This window comes from Chaetura pelagica, unplaced genomic scaffold, assembly GCF_000747805.2.
Source record: "Chaetura pelagica isolate M959 unplaced genomic scaffold, ChaPel_1.0 scaffold50, whole genome shotgun sequence".
Taxonomy (NCBI): domain Eukaryota; kingdom Metazoa; phylum Chordata; class Aves; order Apodiformes; family Apodidae; genus Chaetura; species Chaetura pelagica.
The window spans coordinates 5,673,561-5,689,761 of record NW_009952366.1 but is presented as its reverse complement, the minus strand read 5'-3'; the positions used below and the strand labels follow the sequence as shown (position 1 = coordinate 5,689,761).

Here is a 16,201-nt window from a genome sequence, read left to right as displayed (position 1 = left end):
AAATACCTCTCCCACAGTAAATACTCAGATTTCTTGGGTTTGGTTCCTCTGGTTTTCCACCAGTGAATGCTTTCACTTCCATGCAAGATGGAGAAAAAGGGATGTGACAGTACTGACTTGGATCTTTAGGAAGGAACCTTACTCCTTGACCTGTCTCAGATTGTTCCTGGCTAAAGCCTGTTTGATATTCATTACTGTTACAGTGGGGGAAATATTTGACAGAGGTAATGGCAAGAAATCCTAATAAAAATCAGTATCACTGAAAAGGCTTTTGTCTAACATATAGTTTATTCTACTGAGGAGCTGGTAAATCCATACCTGTAGAAGAATTTTCTTGCTGGTGGTTGGATTGATGGTACAGTTTTACTAATGAATGGCTTGACAGTGTAATTATCTTCACTGAAGACTGCTGCGTGTTAGACCTTTTAGTGTTGCCCTCTCTCTTTTCTATTGTCCCTCACCATTGTGGCAATGTCAGTGAAACTTGTCAATGCAGGACTGTGGTCCCTGGTGAAGTGAGATCCCTGCAGAATTCCCCAATTTACATGGGGGAATGCCTTGAGTTTCTGTAGGACTGCTAGTGTCCTCTGTCCTGATGAGATTTGTGGATGTGAAAGATTCCTGACATCTTGTTATTCTGGGGTTTTATGTGCCCTAGATTTCAGAACTGCAGTTTCAACTTTCTGTTTCTTCATTTGCACTGCAGAGGTTTAGAGAAGTGCTGCCCAGTATTATTCTAAACTCCTTAGGGCTTTCCTGCTTTCCCCCCAACAGCTGAGTTGAGCTCCAGGAATTATACAAGGGTACAGTATTGTATTAAACAGGAATCTACCATTGTTTTCAAGTTAAAATTATATATGCCAAGAGCCTCATCAGATGTGAAAAAAGGAATATCACAGTTGGAGTTATGAATATAATGTGGTTATGTGGCCATGTAAGTTGCTGCATAATTGTAATTTGGTTTTAACTGTGAGATCCCACAACTGTGCTGCAGAGTTGACATTTAATTTCAAAGTACTGTTTCTGTAGTCATTTGTGGTTTGAGTTATTGAGTTTTCCTTTGAAGATAAAATGACATGACAACATAGGTGTAACAAAAATCTTTCATCTTAAAGCATTCTCACTGAAGTATTAATTGCTCCTGTTCCCTCAAATTAGGTATGTTTAAGTTTTGTCATAACTAGCCATTTAAAAATATAGCTTTAAAACGTAGCTTTAAGAGGAAAATAGACAAGTAGAGAAGGTATTTTCAGGTCCTCCTAGAAGTAATGGCAGATGGCAAAGAAGACTGCATGATGCCCTAGTTGTTACTGTGTGTTCATATCAAAAGTCATAGATGTATGGAAAGATTCTAAACCACATTGCAGCAATTATAGTAATATCAGATGTCTGTGTTGTATCATCAGTATGTAGGCTGAACCAGAGAAGAGCCAAGTTGTTGCTTGGCAGAACATGGTAAGCAGTGGTGGTCTGGTTCATCTCAGAAATGTTCCTGCCTTCTCTGTTTAGTTCCAACATAAAGCAACAATAGACCAAGACATGTTTGAAATAAAAGGTCTTCTGTTGATGCGAAGTGACGGATCAGACTTTAAAAAAGCCCAAGCAAAATTACTGGAAGTTATCATGGTGAAAACTTTTCTACTTTTCCTAAAAAGCCACAACTGTGGAAAGTGTTAGACATAAGAAAACAATAAATGGAAGCCCTTCATTAGCTGAATGGTTACAGTCTTGACTGTAAAATTTTGGCCATGTCTCATCTCAGCTTTGCATTTTCAGACTACCTCAAGGGCTGAAAGAGTTAAGTGGTGCCTAAACCATCCTTGACTGTTTTGTCATGCTGGGGAGGATGCATATATTAATGGTTTCCAAAGGGAGATGTCTTTAAAATGAGTTAGGTTTATGGTGTGGGCGAAGAGAATAGCAAACATCCACTTAATATGAGCATCTTCAAATGCTGCAGGAGAGGGATGTGAGGAAGAGTTTAGCTCTACAATTGTTGCCTAAATGTAGTCGTTTGGTTTCTTGTTGTTTTGTTGGGTATTTATGCCTTATTTCAGCGATCCACCTGAAAATCTCCTGTCTAGGTAGCTCAGATAAGTGTTCATTCTGAGATATTCCTCCCAGGTTTAGTTTCTCACTGTAGTGGCTTCTGTATAGTTAACACATTATGAAAACAGTTGCACTGCTGTGAAGCTAAGCATTTCTATGCATCTCTGCAGAATGGAATTTGTTTCATTGTCTGATAAATCTTTGTAAAATACAGGGCCTAGACTTGATTATTGAGTGTCCTCAGAATAAGATTAGTAGATTACATTATGGCTAAATTTAATAAAGCCAGGACTGTTTTTGTTTTTTTTCCACTAAGCAAAGACATTAAAGACACTGCAATTTTTGAAAACAAGTTGGAGGAAGTGTGTCTACTAACAGCTTTTGTGATTGTTTATTTCCATCTTTCATCAATCCATTTCATATTTTCTGCTTTCTAATGTAGACACTTACATTTGAGGTAATTATCTTTTTGAAAGCTTTTTATTCATATAGTAGGTTTTTTTACTGTGTCAAGATAATTTCAAATGGTTGTTAAGTAGATGCATTCTTGTTTGCTTGTTAGGTCATTAAGCATATAGATAAGTCAGCCAGACTGTATCAGCAATGAATATTCATCCATGTTGTATTTTCATGTTAACAATTAAATGTGGGAATGGCTTACTTAATTGGGAATGAGAAATATATATTCATGCATATGAAAGATGGAAAGGCTGCAGTGATGTCCTTAGCAAGGCTTCTGCTCTGTATTATCTCACTAGTGAAATATCCACAGTTGGTTTTCTGAGAACATCCTGGATTGTTTTTCTGCCACAGACAGATCCCAGGAAGTGTCTTAGCTAACAGCTCTGTAATGAAACAGCCTTGTAAAGCACAGCATTACAAAACGTCGGAGTTAATAACTATGTGTAGTCATGTAATGTGTTCATATGTTCTCTTTGGTATTAATTTTTCTGTAGGGAGGTTGTAAATAGTATGTTTATTGTCTGCTTCTTCTACTGCTTTAGTTCATTCTTGAATTCAGTATTTATACCTTAATGCTGAAGTGTGTAGTTACGAGAAAAATAGGAAAGAAAACTTCTTTATAAAGGTCACTATTATGTAGTGTATTCAAAGCAAGTGTATTCATACACAGCAGGCTTTAGGGCAGCCATCGTTACCCATCTAAAGTCCCTTTTTGTTTGCTTTCATTACTGTATTAAAATACTGTACAGTCATTGATATATTCTGTTTTGTACCAACCTTGTTTTAATGGGGTAGTATTGTTACCCTGATTGTGCTGAGCTGCAGGGTTCATGTGTCTGAAAGTCACACATCACCTTACATCAGATGCCAGACTCTGTTCTAGTGCTTTTCCCAGTACATTTCCCTTGCCAGGGAGGCAACGCTTTTGGCTGTGTAACTGCAGTGACTTGAGAGTTTTTCACCTTGAGCTAGAACTGCACTAATGATTAATGGATAATTGGTTGTGATGTTCATCAGTTGTGGGCTCAAGATGGCATTTTTTATTGGAATGGGGCAAACGTATTCTGGAATAGGACATGTATGAATTTCAGCTGGGAAGTTATGCACAGTTGTACTTCTGTAGCTGATGGTGCTCTGAGATGAGTTTGTAGGTGATGTTTTTCTTAAGCTGTTTATTTGTATACAGGATGCCTTTTATTTTGCTACCAGAGGTCTTGCTTTTGTTTGCATTATGTATGCAAAGTTTTATTTCAAAGTTGGATTTTTCTCTTTGTCTGTTCAGGCTACCATTAACCAGTTAAGAGCTGAACTTGCCAAAGGACCTCAGGAAGTAGCTGTGTATGTTCAGGAGCTGCAGAAACTTCGAAGTTCAGTCCAAGAGCTAGAACAGAAAAACCAGGTGAGAATGCTGTTATATTCTAGGATTGTCAGTTCACATCAATATGGAAACATGTTGCTTTGGGAAGCGCTAAAGACAGTAACAAAACATGGCATTGTAGAGGGTGAGCATTGTTTACCATTTTGTTTGACACAAGAGATATTGTAATGCAAAAGCAAACACTATATTTTAATGATTGGTATGTTACCACTGGAATCCTGAGGGCTTACTGCAGATTTCTAATTGCTGTAGTTTATGTTTCCCTATTATTAAGCAATACTGCCATCTCACACATTAAAATGAAAATCAATACCCTTTGAACTATTAGGTTTGCCTAGAAATTGTAGTTTAGAAGGTATTTTGGGCTCTTTTCATTGGTTTTGCAGTTTCTTAGCTTTTAGATTGTACTTTTGTCACATTTTTCTGGCTGTTTATCAATAATAAATGGTAGAAAACAGAAACAAAAATAAAATAGAAATAGAAATGGAAATAAACTCTGGGGCCTCTCAGCTTATGAATATTACTTGAAAGCTTTTATCAAAGTCCTTTGAGCTAGCTACATTTTGTATTTGCATTAAGAAAGCATATGTTGTGGGGTAACAAATGTAGGTAAGGAAGGGAAGGAGACAAGGAGAAAGGAACATGCTGCTTTTGGGTGTGTGTGTGTGTATAACACTGTATATGAACTGTACACATTACATGCATCTCTTTGCCAACAACCTTGTTAGTCTGGGGAAAAAAGGGAAAGGACAGGGACCCAACAGTGTGTATTTGGTGTAATCTAATATTAAACCAGCATTTGCACAGAAGGTACAATTAAAGTTTGGTGAATTAAACTTGCTTTTGGTAGGATGACTCTTGGTTAGGCTTATTAAATCAGGGGCAGAACTGAGACAGTGAGAACTGTCATACTGTTCTTTTCTGCAAACCAGCAGCACTGAAACAAACTTTTGTCAAAATTATTGCTTACAGTATAGAGTCCTTGTCCGAATAGCCCTTGCTATTCCATTAACAACGTGGAGTGAAACAGATTGATACATAACTGTACTTTGAGAGTCTTCTGCTGTGTCAGGTTAATGCCAGACACCACTTGAGGAACAGGAAGAAGTGGCAGTGAGCTGCTTTTCCTCTTTCAGTGACTTAAAAGACTTTACAGCCACCTCTTTATGTATGCAACTTTGTGAAGGCAATACCCATAAAAATGGTATGCTAGCCAAGGAACCTAGTCCTTGAAGGACTTACACCTAGAATTGACAAAGGTAAGACTAGCTTCCCAAATAACAGAAATTGCTTCCACTTCAGACAGTTTGCCATCTGTGAAGAAGTTGTCAGGAAGGAAGGAGGAGCCATTGATGCAAGATAGAATATATTGTATTTTGATATGTACACTGATTTATAATGCCGTTTAAATGCAGGAAGATATTTCTGTGCATTGACACTGGGATTATCAAGCTTATGTACAACCTCAAGCACGTAAGCTGTTTCTTATGCTTTCAGGAGCTATACTGAGAAGAGCAGATGACAAGTAGATCAGATCAATTCTCTTAGACCATCAGGAACTGCCTTTCCTTCATTTACAAAGCACTGTAATTACAAAGCACTGTAAAATCTACTAGGCTTGCCTAGTAGAGGCCAGTAACAGCCCGTAGCCCAGAAGAAATCTGGTTTGTGAAAAAGTAGTGTATTCCCTGAATTACAAGGTTACTATAGTTCTGAACCTATTGTGTATGGGTTTTTTTGTTTGCTTTCTTTTAGGAAAATGGCGATGTATTATCTATAGGGAAAAATGCTTAGTTTCTAAACTTCCACTAACAGAACTATTTTGAAATTCCATCAGTGACTACAGATTTTGTTCTTAATGCCTGGCCACTGTCACTACTGTTGTGTATTCTGTGTATTTTTCTAAGGAACAGTTATAAAATAAGTGCTCTGTGTGGTGTTCCCCCTTGTATCTTGTGAGCTTTGACGTCTCGGATCTCTTTGTTGAATGCTGCAACATACTATCATTGCCTCTTTCATTTCTGTGGAAAAGCTTCAGGAAGAGAGGTGTCTCACGTGTGCCCATGTATCCCTTTATATATCTGGGATGTGCATTCAGGCAGGAGATGCTGCAGAGTCCACTGAGGTAACCTGTATGACCATAGCTTGGCAGCTCTGTTGGCCTAGAGTCTGCTCTTGAGCTTCAGTCATGCACGGAGGTAGCAGGCTGTCAGGCAAACACAGCTCTTGTCCTGTGAAGGTAGCAGTAGCTGTTTGTGGCTCTATTCAGCCATTCATGAGTGCAGAAAGTGTTCAGCTATCAGGGGCAGTGTCTTTCAACAACTGATATTCATTGCTGTATTGCTCATCAGACCAGGGAGGAAGACAGAATAGTGCAGGATGTGAAGCTACATACCTGCTGCTCTTGGCTGTCCTTTAGATTGCTTGTAATGTGATGGTGAAGAGGCTTTGCTTCTTTTTGGTTTACATAGTGTTCCTGAAAGCTTCCCAGAGTCTCAGTCTGCTTCAAGGCAACGTTAACTGTTTCTCTTTCCTTTCCCTGCTTCAAATTTACTTTATGTTAGTGCTCTGCACTGAGTCTTTGCAAAGTAGGTCATAGTAGTTCTACACGTGATATGTGGATTTAATTATGAAGTAGTACCCTAGCTCTTAACTTGTCCAGCTGTGGTGAAAACAGGTGCTGTAGTGTGTTGGTATTTCAGGAACGTGATTCATTATAACGTTTAATGATGCTGCCTGGGTATTTCTCTTTAATGAAAAGGGGAATGCAACTTTATTTTACATTTTGAGGTAGAAACTTTATCTAGAGGCAGTGGGAACCTTGCCACTGGCTTCGAGAGGTCAAAGATGACACCTGACTTCAATATGTTGTTTATGTACTCTGTTTTTGTATTTTATAAATGTGTAAAAGCTTATGTATACTTATACATACTTATATATACCATGACAGCAGCAAGTGGTTTTATTTTTCAAGAAACATTTCAAAATCTACTATTCCAGGGCTAGAGTTCAAACTTTAGTCTTGAGCCAGATTTTTTTGCTAAGTTATATGCTTTAGAAAGTATGTATATTTTTTAAATGGACACGTAGGACATGAATTACATTTGTTCTCACACAGGTTGCTGGACTGCTGGAGTCATCATTTGCAAGATTGCTTCTTTTCTAACAACTCTTTTTCTTAATAGATTATTCTGTTTATTTTATGATTAATGTAAAGTACAAGTGTCTTTATATGGTTTATAACAGCTGATATAGTCAACATTTGTTAAAATCTGTAAAGAACAAAACTGTTAGACTTATTTGAATTAATTTGCAGGTTTTTCTTCTGGCAAAACAGATTTCATCCCTGGATACTGTACATAAGCGTGTTTTTAAGATGCCCAGCATAGCTAGAATTGCAGCAGTAACTATCTTATCTTTGGAACAGCATTATTCCAAAACTGTCTGAAGTTCTGATATGTAAGACTGACCTCAGTGTTGGCATTTTTTCAGGCTGACATGCTAGAAATGGTCTTTATTTTTCTGTATTTTAATTGAAAGAGTCAATAGAGAATACAGTAGTCAACAGCAGTAGAAACTGCAGGAAGACTGCAGGCAATTAAAAGGTGTGCATAGTAATGCTCCACTGAGATAGGTATCAGTAAGATGCTGCAATAAATCAAACCTGCTGATACATTTCAAGAAGATGGAATGAATTACCTGGATTGGATGATGACCAGGGCCTCTCTGCAATTTTATTTCTGTGCTTCAGAAAGTGCCATTGGAAAACTGAAATGTTTCTCTTGGCTTCTTTTTCCTCCCTGGACACTTATGAAGTTCTGGTTTGTGCCTCAGCTAAGCTTGGGGGAAAACCTAAACTTTTTTGAATTATAATCTTGCCCATTATGATATTTAATTTCTGTCTCAATATAGTTTTCATTACTTAATAAAATTTGATAAAAAGCATTGTGTAATAGCTGAAAATTATTTGTAAAGAATTATTTTTTCCAGTATTTGTCTCAGCCTGTAAGCTTGATAGCATGACCATAGACCCTGCAATATTTACTGTAGTTAATGTGGTAAGAAAAATCTGTCATTCAGTGATGTTCATATCTTTTCTTTAGGGAATCCCAGTTTTTTGTGTTTTCAAACTCAAAGCAACCATTTTCTTTGAGTTGATTTGTTTGCAACAAAATTAGATGGAATGGATTAGAATGTGAAAACATCATGTTCTAAAATGAAGGTTAATTTGTGTTTCATTCTGTGATTTATCCACATCACAGTTTTAATTAGTTTTCACAGGTTCTCTTGCATAATTTGGATAGCAGATCATACTGTAAGTATAGTGACAAGGCAAAATTAGGATGCTTCTGAAAATGATCAGCATGATGACTGCACAGGATTGTAATTAATCACAAATGTTGTTGCTTAAGGAATTGTGTGAAGGACAGTGGTGTTTGAAAACGTTTCCTGTGTACTAACAACTCAATTATTTCAACTTTTCCCCAAGCAAATGCAGTTATAATAACACAGAATTTCAACATTCAGGAAAAGCAAATCAGTCTTCAGGATACAGAAATAGAGTTTGTGTGGTGTTCTCAGTAAGAGGAAGTGGATTTATGTGGGGATATGAAAAACAGTATTTCCAGTTGAAACTGTGTTCTCTATGGGCTCCAGAATTAACTTGTGCAATACAAAATAATAGTTGGTATTTCCTTTAATAATGTTTTTGAGCAACTTCTTTACTGTTCATCATCAACATTTGAGAATTTATTTGAATAATGCATTGAACAGCTGTAAGCAGAATTACACTTGAATTGCTGTGTAACTTTTCATAGAGTCTGACTGAGAAACTGCTGAAGAAAGAACAGGACTACATCCAGCTAGAAGAAAAACACAATGAAGTATCTGTTAGTAAGAAGAACCTGCAGGCAAGCTTTCACCAGAAAGACTTGGACTGCCAACAGCTTCAGGCAAAGCTGTCTGCATCTGAAGCCTCAATGCAGAGACTACAGACAGAGCTAGGTGAGAGGGGGGAAGCAAGCCAGAAACTTAAAGAAGAGTTATCCGAAATAGAGACAAAGTATCAGCATCTCAAGGCGGAATGCAAACAGCTCCAGCAGCAGAGGGAGGAAAAAGAGCAGCACGGCCTGCAGCTCCAAAGTGAGCTCAGTCAGGTAAGGTTCCTTAAATCTCCTAGAGCATCCTGTTGGGTTGGTTCCTTAAACCATCCCAATTATGGCTTTTTAAACTGTGCATGCATATTTTGTGTCCATATACATTTGTATTTCCTAATTGAAGGGGAGTAACTAACCAGTACTTGTTTTTTAGTAAATTTAAAGCTAACTGCTATTTGAATAAGTTTAAAACTCTCTTCCTAACACAGCATAGAATGAAATACAACCACCTCTTCCCCTTAGAGAAGTAAAGAAAAGAACAGGCAAAAAGAAGAGGCTGTGATAAGAATGCAGAAACTCTTTGGTATTTGTATATTGTTGTGTCTGAATATTTTTAGCAGGGCAAATGGAAGATGGTGTAGCCCGTGTGTCACAATCAAACTCAGCAAGATCTACAGTTACAGTGACCTTTCCACATTTTTATTTCTGGGAATACTTGTGTAGTATCTGTTGATGTGTATTATAATTATCCCTTTTCTGAAAGAAAACTAATTACTAATTCTGTTCTATTTGGAACTCTTCTGTGAATCTCTCTTTATACTTACAGTTTTGAAGATCAAGGTTGAATGAGCATAAGCTTTGTAGCTTATTTCTCAGGTTCTGACTTGAATTTTTTTTGTACATGAATAAAAAAGGCTTTAGTTGAGGCAGATTTTTCATCCAGTCTCTATCTCTTACTGTGTTAAATGAGCCCTTCTTTCATCCAACAATTTTTCCCTTACTCTTTTTTTTTGTTGTTGTTGTTGATGCCTTCCCTGAAATAAGGGAGGTATTATCAAATGAGAGGGCAACTCAGAATATTGAGTTTCCATGACAAATATAGTAATAGATAAATCCTAAGAAGTTTGCAAGGTTATTTATTCTGGATCAGTAAGGTAGCTGAAGCTATAATGCATTGAGGTTATGAGAAAAAACAATTCAGGTAGAGTATCAGAAGTAGTTTCAGTTGTAACAGTAATTTTGCTGTTCTGTTGGAAGTTTGAGAAAACAAATCTTCGTATCACGTTATCATTTGAAAGTGTGTGTTTCTCAATTTTCAACCCTTTGTCAAGTGTGAAATAGATTAAGTCTCATACTGTGCATGTATAGTTTATCTTGAAAGAACTGTTGCTTGGCAAAACTTAATTTATGTATTTATTACACCCCCTGCATCACTTTCATTCTCTCATCAGTCTTCTGTCAGGGGGAGGGGAGATAATTATATTACTTATCTGCTTAGGAATCCTCACTTAGTAAAAATGCCTCCATCTCTCTAGGCAATATGTATGCAAGCTTCAAAAGCACAGCCAAGAAGTTGATATCTGGCTTCAGCCTGAGAGGGCATTTTCAGGAAGGATTTTTGGAGTGGGAAAATTAAGGAGGAGGAAGGTGAATAGAGCATTGCTGAATGAATTCCTATTAAAAGAAATGGAGGCCTTTCTTTTCTCCTATCTCTCTCTTAACTGTGCAGTCACAGTTAGCAATTAGCATCTTGGCCACATGCCCAACAATTTTTCATTCACAGTTATTGTGGTTGTGGACATAAAAGCAAATAATTTAGCTTGGTTTCCTAAGAAAGTAAGGCATAGACACGTGTGTTTCCCTGTCCCCTTCCCCTGTAACTTTTTTATGTTTGAAAACTTCAGCCAAATTTTGACAGATGGCCCAAAGGTCTTCAAAATTAGATTCTTCAGTGTTAAATGCTTGTGGAAACAAGCAGCTGGGTAAAGGAAAGGGACTTATGTTTGTGCCTCACGCCCTCAAGATTTAATGTTACCAAAACCATGTTTCTTTCTTCTGTCCAGCTAGGCAGCCAGCTGGTCACCAAGTTGTATCTTGCAGTGAGCAATGAGATTGTTCTGTCTTCTGTCTAGATGTTACTAGGGACTTGAGGAAAGCATGAGAAAGGTTTAGGGATATTGAGGGGAAGGCCTGGAGTTGAAAGGTGAACACTTAAGGAAGATTTTTGGAAAAAAGTTCATAGGGAAGCAAGCTTCCTTCATCCTGATACCCATAGAAAGCTCTTGCTCTGCTGCAAGGTGTGATCTATTTTCTGGTTCAGCATTGATTTGAAAGTTCATTTGTGCATCTGTGAATGTGTTCGTGTAGAAGAAGGCAGGCGGGAACCCAGTTTCAAATAGAAGTACAGCTGATTTTAAGGTCAGAGCTTTTATACAATAGTGAGTGGTAAAAGGCCATCCTTGCACTTTGAAAATGGATTAAGTGAATGGTGAAGTGCTGCTTTTGATGACTGAAATAAATTATAAGTCAGGCTTATGTCTAGCTGGAAGAGTATATCTGCCTACTTACTTCCTGCTGCTGAGTGGTGCTGGGGTTCAAGCCACTAAAACTACTGTGTAGCCACTATTCCTAATATAGTACTGCAGAGTAGTATGTTGTGGGAGCCAGCAGAGCAGGTAAAGGCATAGTGCTTCAGCCACTGGATCTACAGTAGTGAGGCTATATGCTGTCTAAGATGAGATTGCTCCAAGCATCACTATTTTATGTGATAATCCTTATGTCTTTGAGTGATTGCCCTCTGTGTTTCTATTAAATCTCTGTAACTCATATTGAAGGGCTTGTGTACATAAATGAGATCATCTCTGGGTCCCTTCAACTTACATTTTGAGTATTTGTTCATGCTTGTGCATGAACAGTTGATGCTGTTCTCCAACATGGTTTGTGTTTCTGATGTGTGGCCAGCAGGACTAGAAAGGTGGTCATGCCCCTGTACTTGGCACTGGTGAGGTCACACCTCAAGCACTGTGTGCAGTTCTGGGCCCCTCACTACAAGAAGGTTGTAGAGTTGCTGGAGCGTGTCCAGAGAAGAGCTGCCAAGCTGGTGAAAGGTCTGGAATATAAGTCCTCTGAAGAGAGGCTGAGGGAATGGGGATGGTTTAGTTTGAAGAAGAGGAGGCTGAGGAGAGACCTCATTACTCTCTACAGCTACCTGAAAGGAGGTTGTAGGGAGGTGGGAGTTGGCCTCTTCTCCCAAGTGAATAATAACAGGATGAAGGGAAATGGCCTGAAGCTCCACCAGGGGAGGTTTAGGCTGGATATTTGAAAGAATTTCTTTACTGAAAGAGTGGTTGGACAGTGCTGCCCAGGGAGGTGGTGAAGGCACCATCTCTGGAAGCACTTGAAAGAAATGTAGATATAGTGCTTAGTGACATGACTTAAGCACTGAATGGGTAATTGTAGGGGGATTTAAGTTATGGTTGGACTTGATGATCTTCAGAGTCCCTTCCAACCAGGATGATTCTTTGAGTCTGTGTGTATGTTGTACATACATGAATGACTTCAGGAGATTATGTAGCTGTTTTACTCTAAATTATGAAAACTTAAGGTAAACATTGCATAAAATACAATGCTGCTGGATACAGAATGGTTGAAAAAATTGATGACTTTGTTTTTTCTTGCAGTTGCACAGTAAACTTCTAGAAACAGAACGGCAGCTGGGAGAAGCCCATGGGCGGCTCAAGGAACAGAGGCAGCTGTCTAGTGAGAAACTGATGGACAAAGAGCAGCAGGTGGCTGATCTGCAATTAAAACTTTCTCGTGCTGAAGAGCAGGTAGGGGCTTTCATGCAGACTCCGCTTGGCTCAGGTTCTGATAGTAGCCTGTATACACTTTTCATGTTCCGGTTTATAAAGTTTGTCCTTACAGGAATTTTACTTGACTAATGCTGTTAGCCTTACAGTAAAGTTGTTAAAATCTGCCAAAATGCCACTTGCATGACAGGTTTTTTAAGGCCAAATGCTTATCAGAGGCATGGATGTTTATGGTGCTTTACAGATGAACATTTTGCACTTGGAAGCTTCATCTAAGGCTCTTGTGAAATAAAACAAAACACTTGCACCTAGGCTCATGTGGGTAGGCTTTTGTATGTAGGTGTTTTTGTGAGATAAATCCCACATTAAGATAAAGTTAATATGTCACAACAGGTTATTGATAGTTAATAACCTGTGTGGGGTGGATGGGCAGAAAACTTGTTTTATTAATTTTTATTTGTTTTAATGAGCATCTTGCATATGTTGCTGCTTTTCTGCTGCCTGTATGGGGATTGGCCAAATATCTGAGTGGTACGTTGTAAAAGCTTTAAAGCTTTTCTGTAGCTTATTTGCAAAGGCTTAACTAGAATAGAAATGAAGAGATTGCTAAACTGAAATTGCTACTAAAACTGCTAATAATAGTAATAATAATGTTGTTTTACAGGTATCTATATTATCAGTCCTGTTACATCTTAACAACTCTTGGAAAAAACATACTAAAAATCTCTTATGTTTTAGATTTTTGAGAGCTAAAATATATATGTGTCTGACAGTTGTTTTATAGTTCTCACTTGTGATATAGAATCTCACCTATTAATAGTAATGAATGCTTTGATTATATTTTGATTCTTTAACTAGTATCACACAGTTTTACTTTTATACCAGTTTTCAAATATTTGTGTTTATGGTAAGATCTTTTAGCATTAAAATGAACATTAAGCACTATTGGCTTGTTCACCTATTAGACTATTTTATTTTGTTTATTTGGTTATTTGTTTTTTCCAGCTAAAGGAAAAATCAGCCAGTTCCACAGAATTGCAGCATCAATTAGATAAGGCAAAACAGCAGCACCAGGAACAGCAGACACTTCAGCAAAATACCACAGCAAAACTACGAGAAGCCCAGGTAACAATTTATGTATCCTCATGTGAAAGTGTATTTCTGGATTTCATTAGTTTAAATATGTTTTTTCTTTAAAAATAACTTGCATGACTTATGCTAGTTTCAATAAACTAACTTGTAAATCGGGAACAGAATATGCAGTGAGTGTTTAATAAATTTATCCAACATTTTATGCATTAGGAATAACTTCTAAGGTCCCTATAATTAAGGAAGCTATTATGCGATTTTCTAGAACGATTTGGAGCAAGTGCTGAGACAAATTGGAGATAAGGACCAAAAGATTCAAAACCTCGAGGCTTTGCTTCAAAAAAGCAAAGACAACATCTCTCTGCTAGAAAAGGAAAGAGAGGACTTATATGCGAAAATTCAAGCTGGTGAAGGAGAAACTGCAGTTCTTAATCAGCTACAAGAGAAAAACCATGCATTGCAAATACAGGTAAGAACTTGGAGGCGTCTTTCTTTTCTATCAATCTTATTGTATCATGTTTCCTTTTTTCTATCTCATCAGATACGACATTGATATATTTTGTACTTTGCTGTTTCTTGATACTTACTTTAAAGGTCTTACTGTAAATTTCACAGGACTTGTCTTTTGGTGACTTCATTGCCATCAGCACAGGGGAAGGAATTACTAGATGTTTCCTAAGTACATATGCTAGTAAAATGTACTTGCAAATACTTTGGATACATATATGTGTTTGTTTCACATATTATAAAAAGAAGTTTAATTCCTGCTTTTGACACCAAAATTCAGTTTAGTCTGCATCTGTTGTCTCCTTAATATTTTGGGTTTTATTACAGTAAGGCTGAATTGACAAATCCCTTTTGCTTCCCTTTTTAACTGGTAACTTGTTTAAACTCTGGTATTGTTTACAATGTAGCTTTGCTATTATAGTTCAGAAAAAGAAACGTGATAGCGTTGAGTCTCCAAAGCTTATGACAAGGCATGCTAAAATTAAAATGATTTATGACTTCCTTGGTCATGTTGCTCTAGTCTTCTCTTCTAATTACCTCCTTTTTTTTTTTTTTCACTGCAGGTAACTCAGCTGACAGAGAAGCTGAAGAATCAATCAGAAAGTCATAAACAAGCTCAAGAGAATTTGCATGAGCAAGTGCAAGAGCAGAAGGCACATCTAAGAGCTGCTCAGGACCGTGTACTCTCCCTGGAAGCAAACATCACTGAACTTACCAGCCAGCTAAATGAAAGTAAAGAGAAAGTTTCACAACTTGATGTACAGGTAAGGGAAGTCTGTGCTGTCTTGGTGATGATAAATCCTGTGATTTCTGTTATTTTCTCCAGATAGTGTACAAAACAATTTGGGGAAAAATGCATGTTTCTATTAACAGAAGAATTAAATAGAATAAGGCAAATAAAATAAAGGAAAATGTAAGTGGATTCAGAATAAAAAAAGATGGCAAGTGTTGTGTTTTTTGGTGTTGTTTTTGTCTATATTTCTTTGGTTGGTTTTGTTTGATTTTTAAATTAAAAAACCCTCAAAGTTCATAATGGAGTCTGGAAAACCCTCCCTCAGGCATCTCCTTTTTGTATTTGTAATTATTAGCAATCCAAAACCCTGCTCTTATCAGTCCTGGATTCTCTGCATCAGAGTGAAAATCTGTCAAATCACTAAGATCTTGTTGTTGCTTAGAAATTTCCTGTGATGGTGACTTTTGTCAAAAACAAGCAAACAGAAAATCTGTGAGCCACCTTGTTGTCAATTTAATTTACTAAAAAAGGAAATTCCTCAATTTGGATTAAATGTGGACTCTCCTACTCCTAGGTGCTACTTAAGCTAAAATATGCTAATTATGTTTAGCTAACCAAAAGAGTTAGTTTGATCAAAAATTCTTACATTAGTAAACTTGGAGCAGCTAGTACTGTTGTTCTTGGATTAATCTTGTGAATTAGTGTTGCTCAGTTTCCAAACAGGCCTAGGAACTTCTTCCTCTGTAGCTTTGTGATGTTTTTACTGGGTTTTGCTATGCTATCTGAGCTGTTCATTCACCAAGACTTCAGAGGTAGAACTGAATAAGCTATGGTCTGTTGTAACTGCTTTTTAAGTTAATGTGACCTTCCTTACAGTCTTCAGAGAAGTAGCATTTCTATTAGGGAGAGAAATAGTAAGCACCAGTAGCAGGTGACCCTGAATACTACCTCTCTGCACCACCATTCATAGCCACTTTCTAAATTTTCTTGATTGGGTGTTTTGGAAGGAAGGGAGATTGCTCCCTATGAGGCAGATAGAAGCAGAGAAAGACAGCATGCATGTGGAAGCATATTCTTGTTGTTTCTCATTCTTTTTACTGTTAAAAATTTTGGAGACCCTCAAATATGCATATATACTGAGGTTATCGAGGTATGCATGGGTGTGAATGCAGTAAGTCTATCCCATTGTTCCTTGTTAGTAAGTAAAAATATTTTCCTAGAATAGAAGATGAGTGAGACTGTTGGTTTTCTTTTAGTTTGTCTGTTTTTTTAGCTCCAAGTAGGAAAGAACTAACTA

At 37.4% G+C, this 16,201-nt stretch overlaps 1 protein-coding gene across 1 annotated transcript in view; it reads left to right on the top strand.

Annotated features, from left to right (window-relative positions):
- The window catches only part of EEA1 (early endosome antigen 1), a 70,728-nt gene that overhangs the window by 31,705 nt on the left and 22,822 nt on the right, over window positions 1-16,201 (top strand). The window contains 6 exon segments of the mRNA XM_010008061.1: window positions 3,794-3,910; window positions 8,707-9,045; window positions 12,447-12,596; window positions 13,581-13,700; window positions 13,930-14,133; window positions 14,735-14,935. Of these exon segments, the coding sequence (XP_010006363.1) occupies window positions 3,794-3,910; window positions 8,707-9,045; window positions 12,447-12,596; window positions 13,581-13,700; window positions 13,930-14,133; window positions 14,735-14,935 (1,131 nt within the window).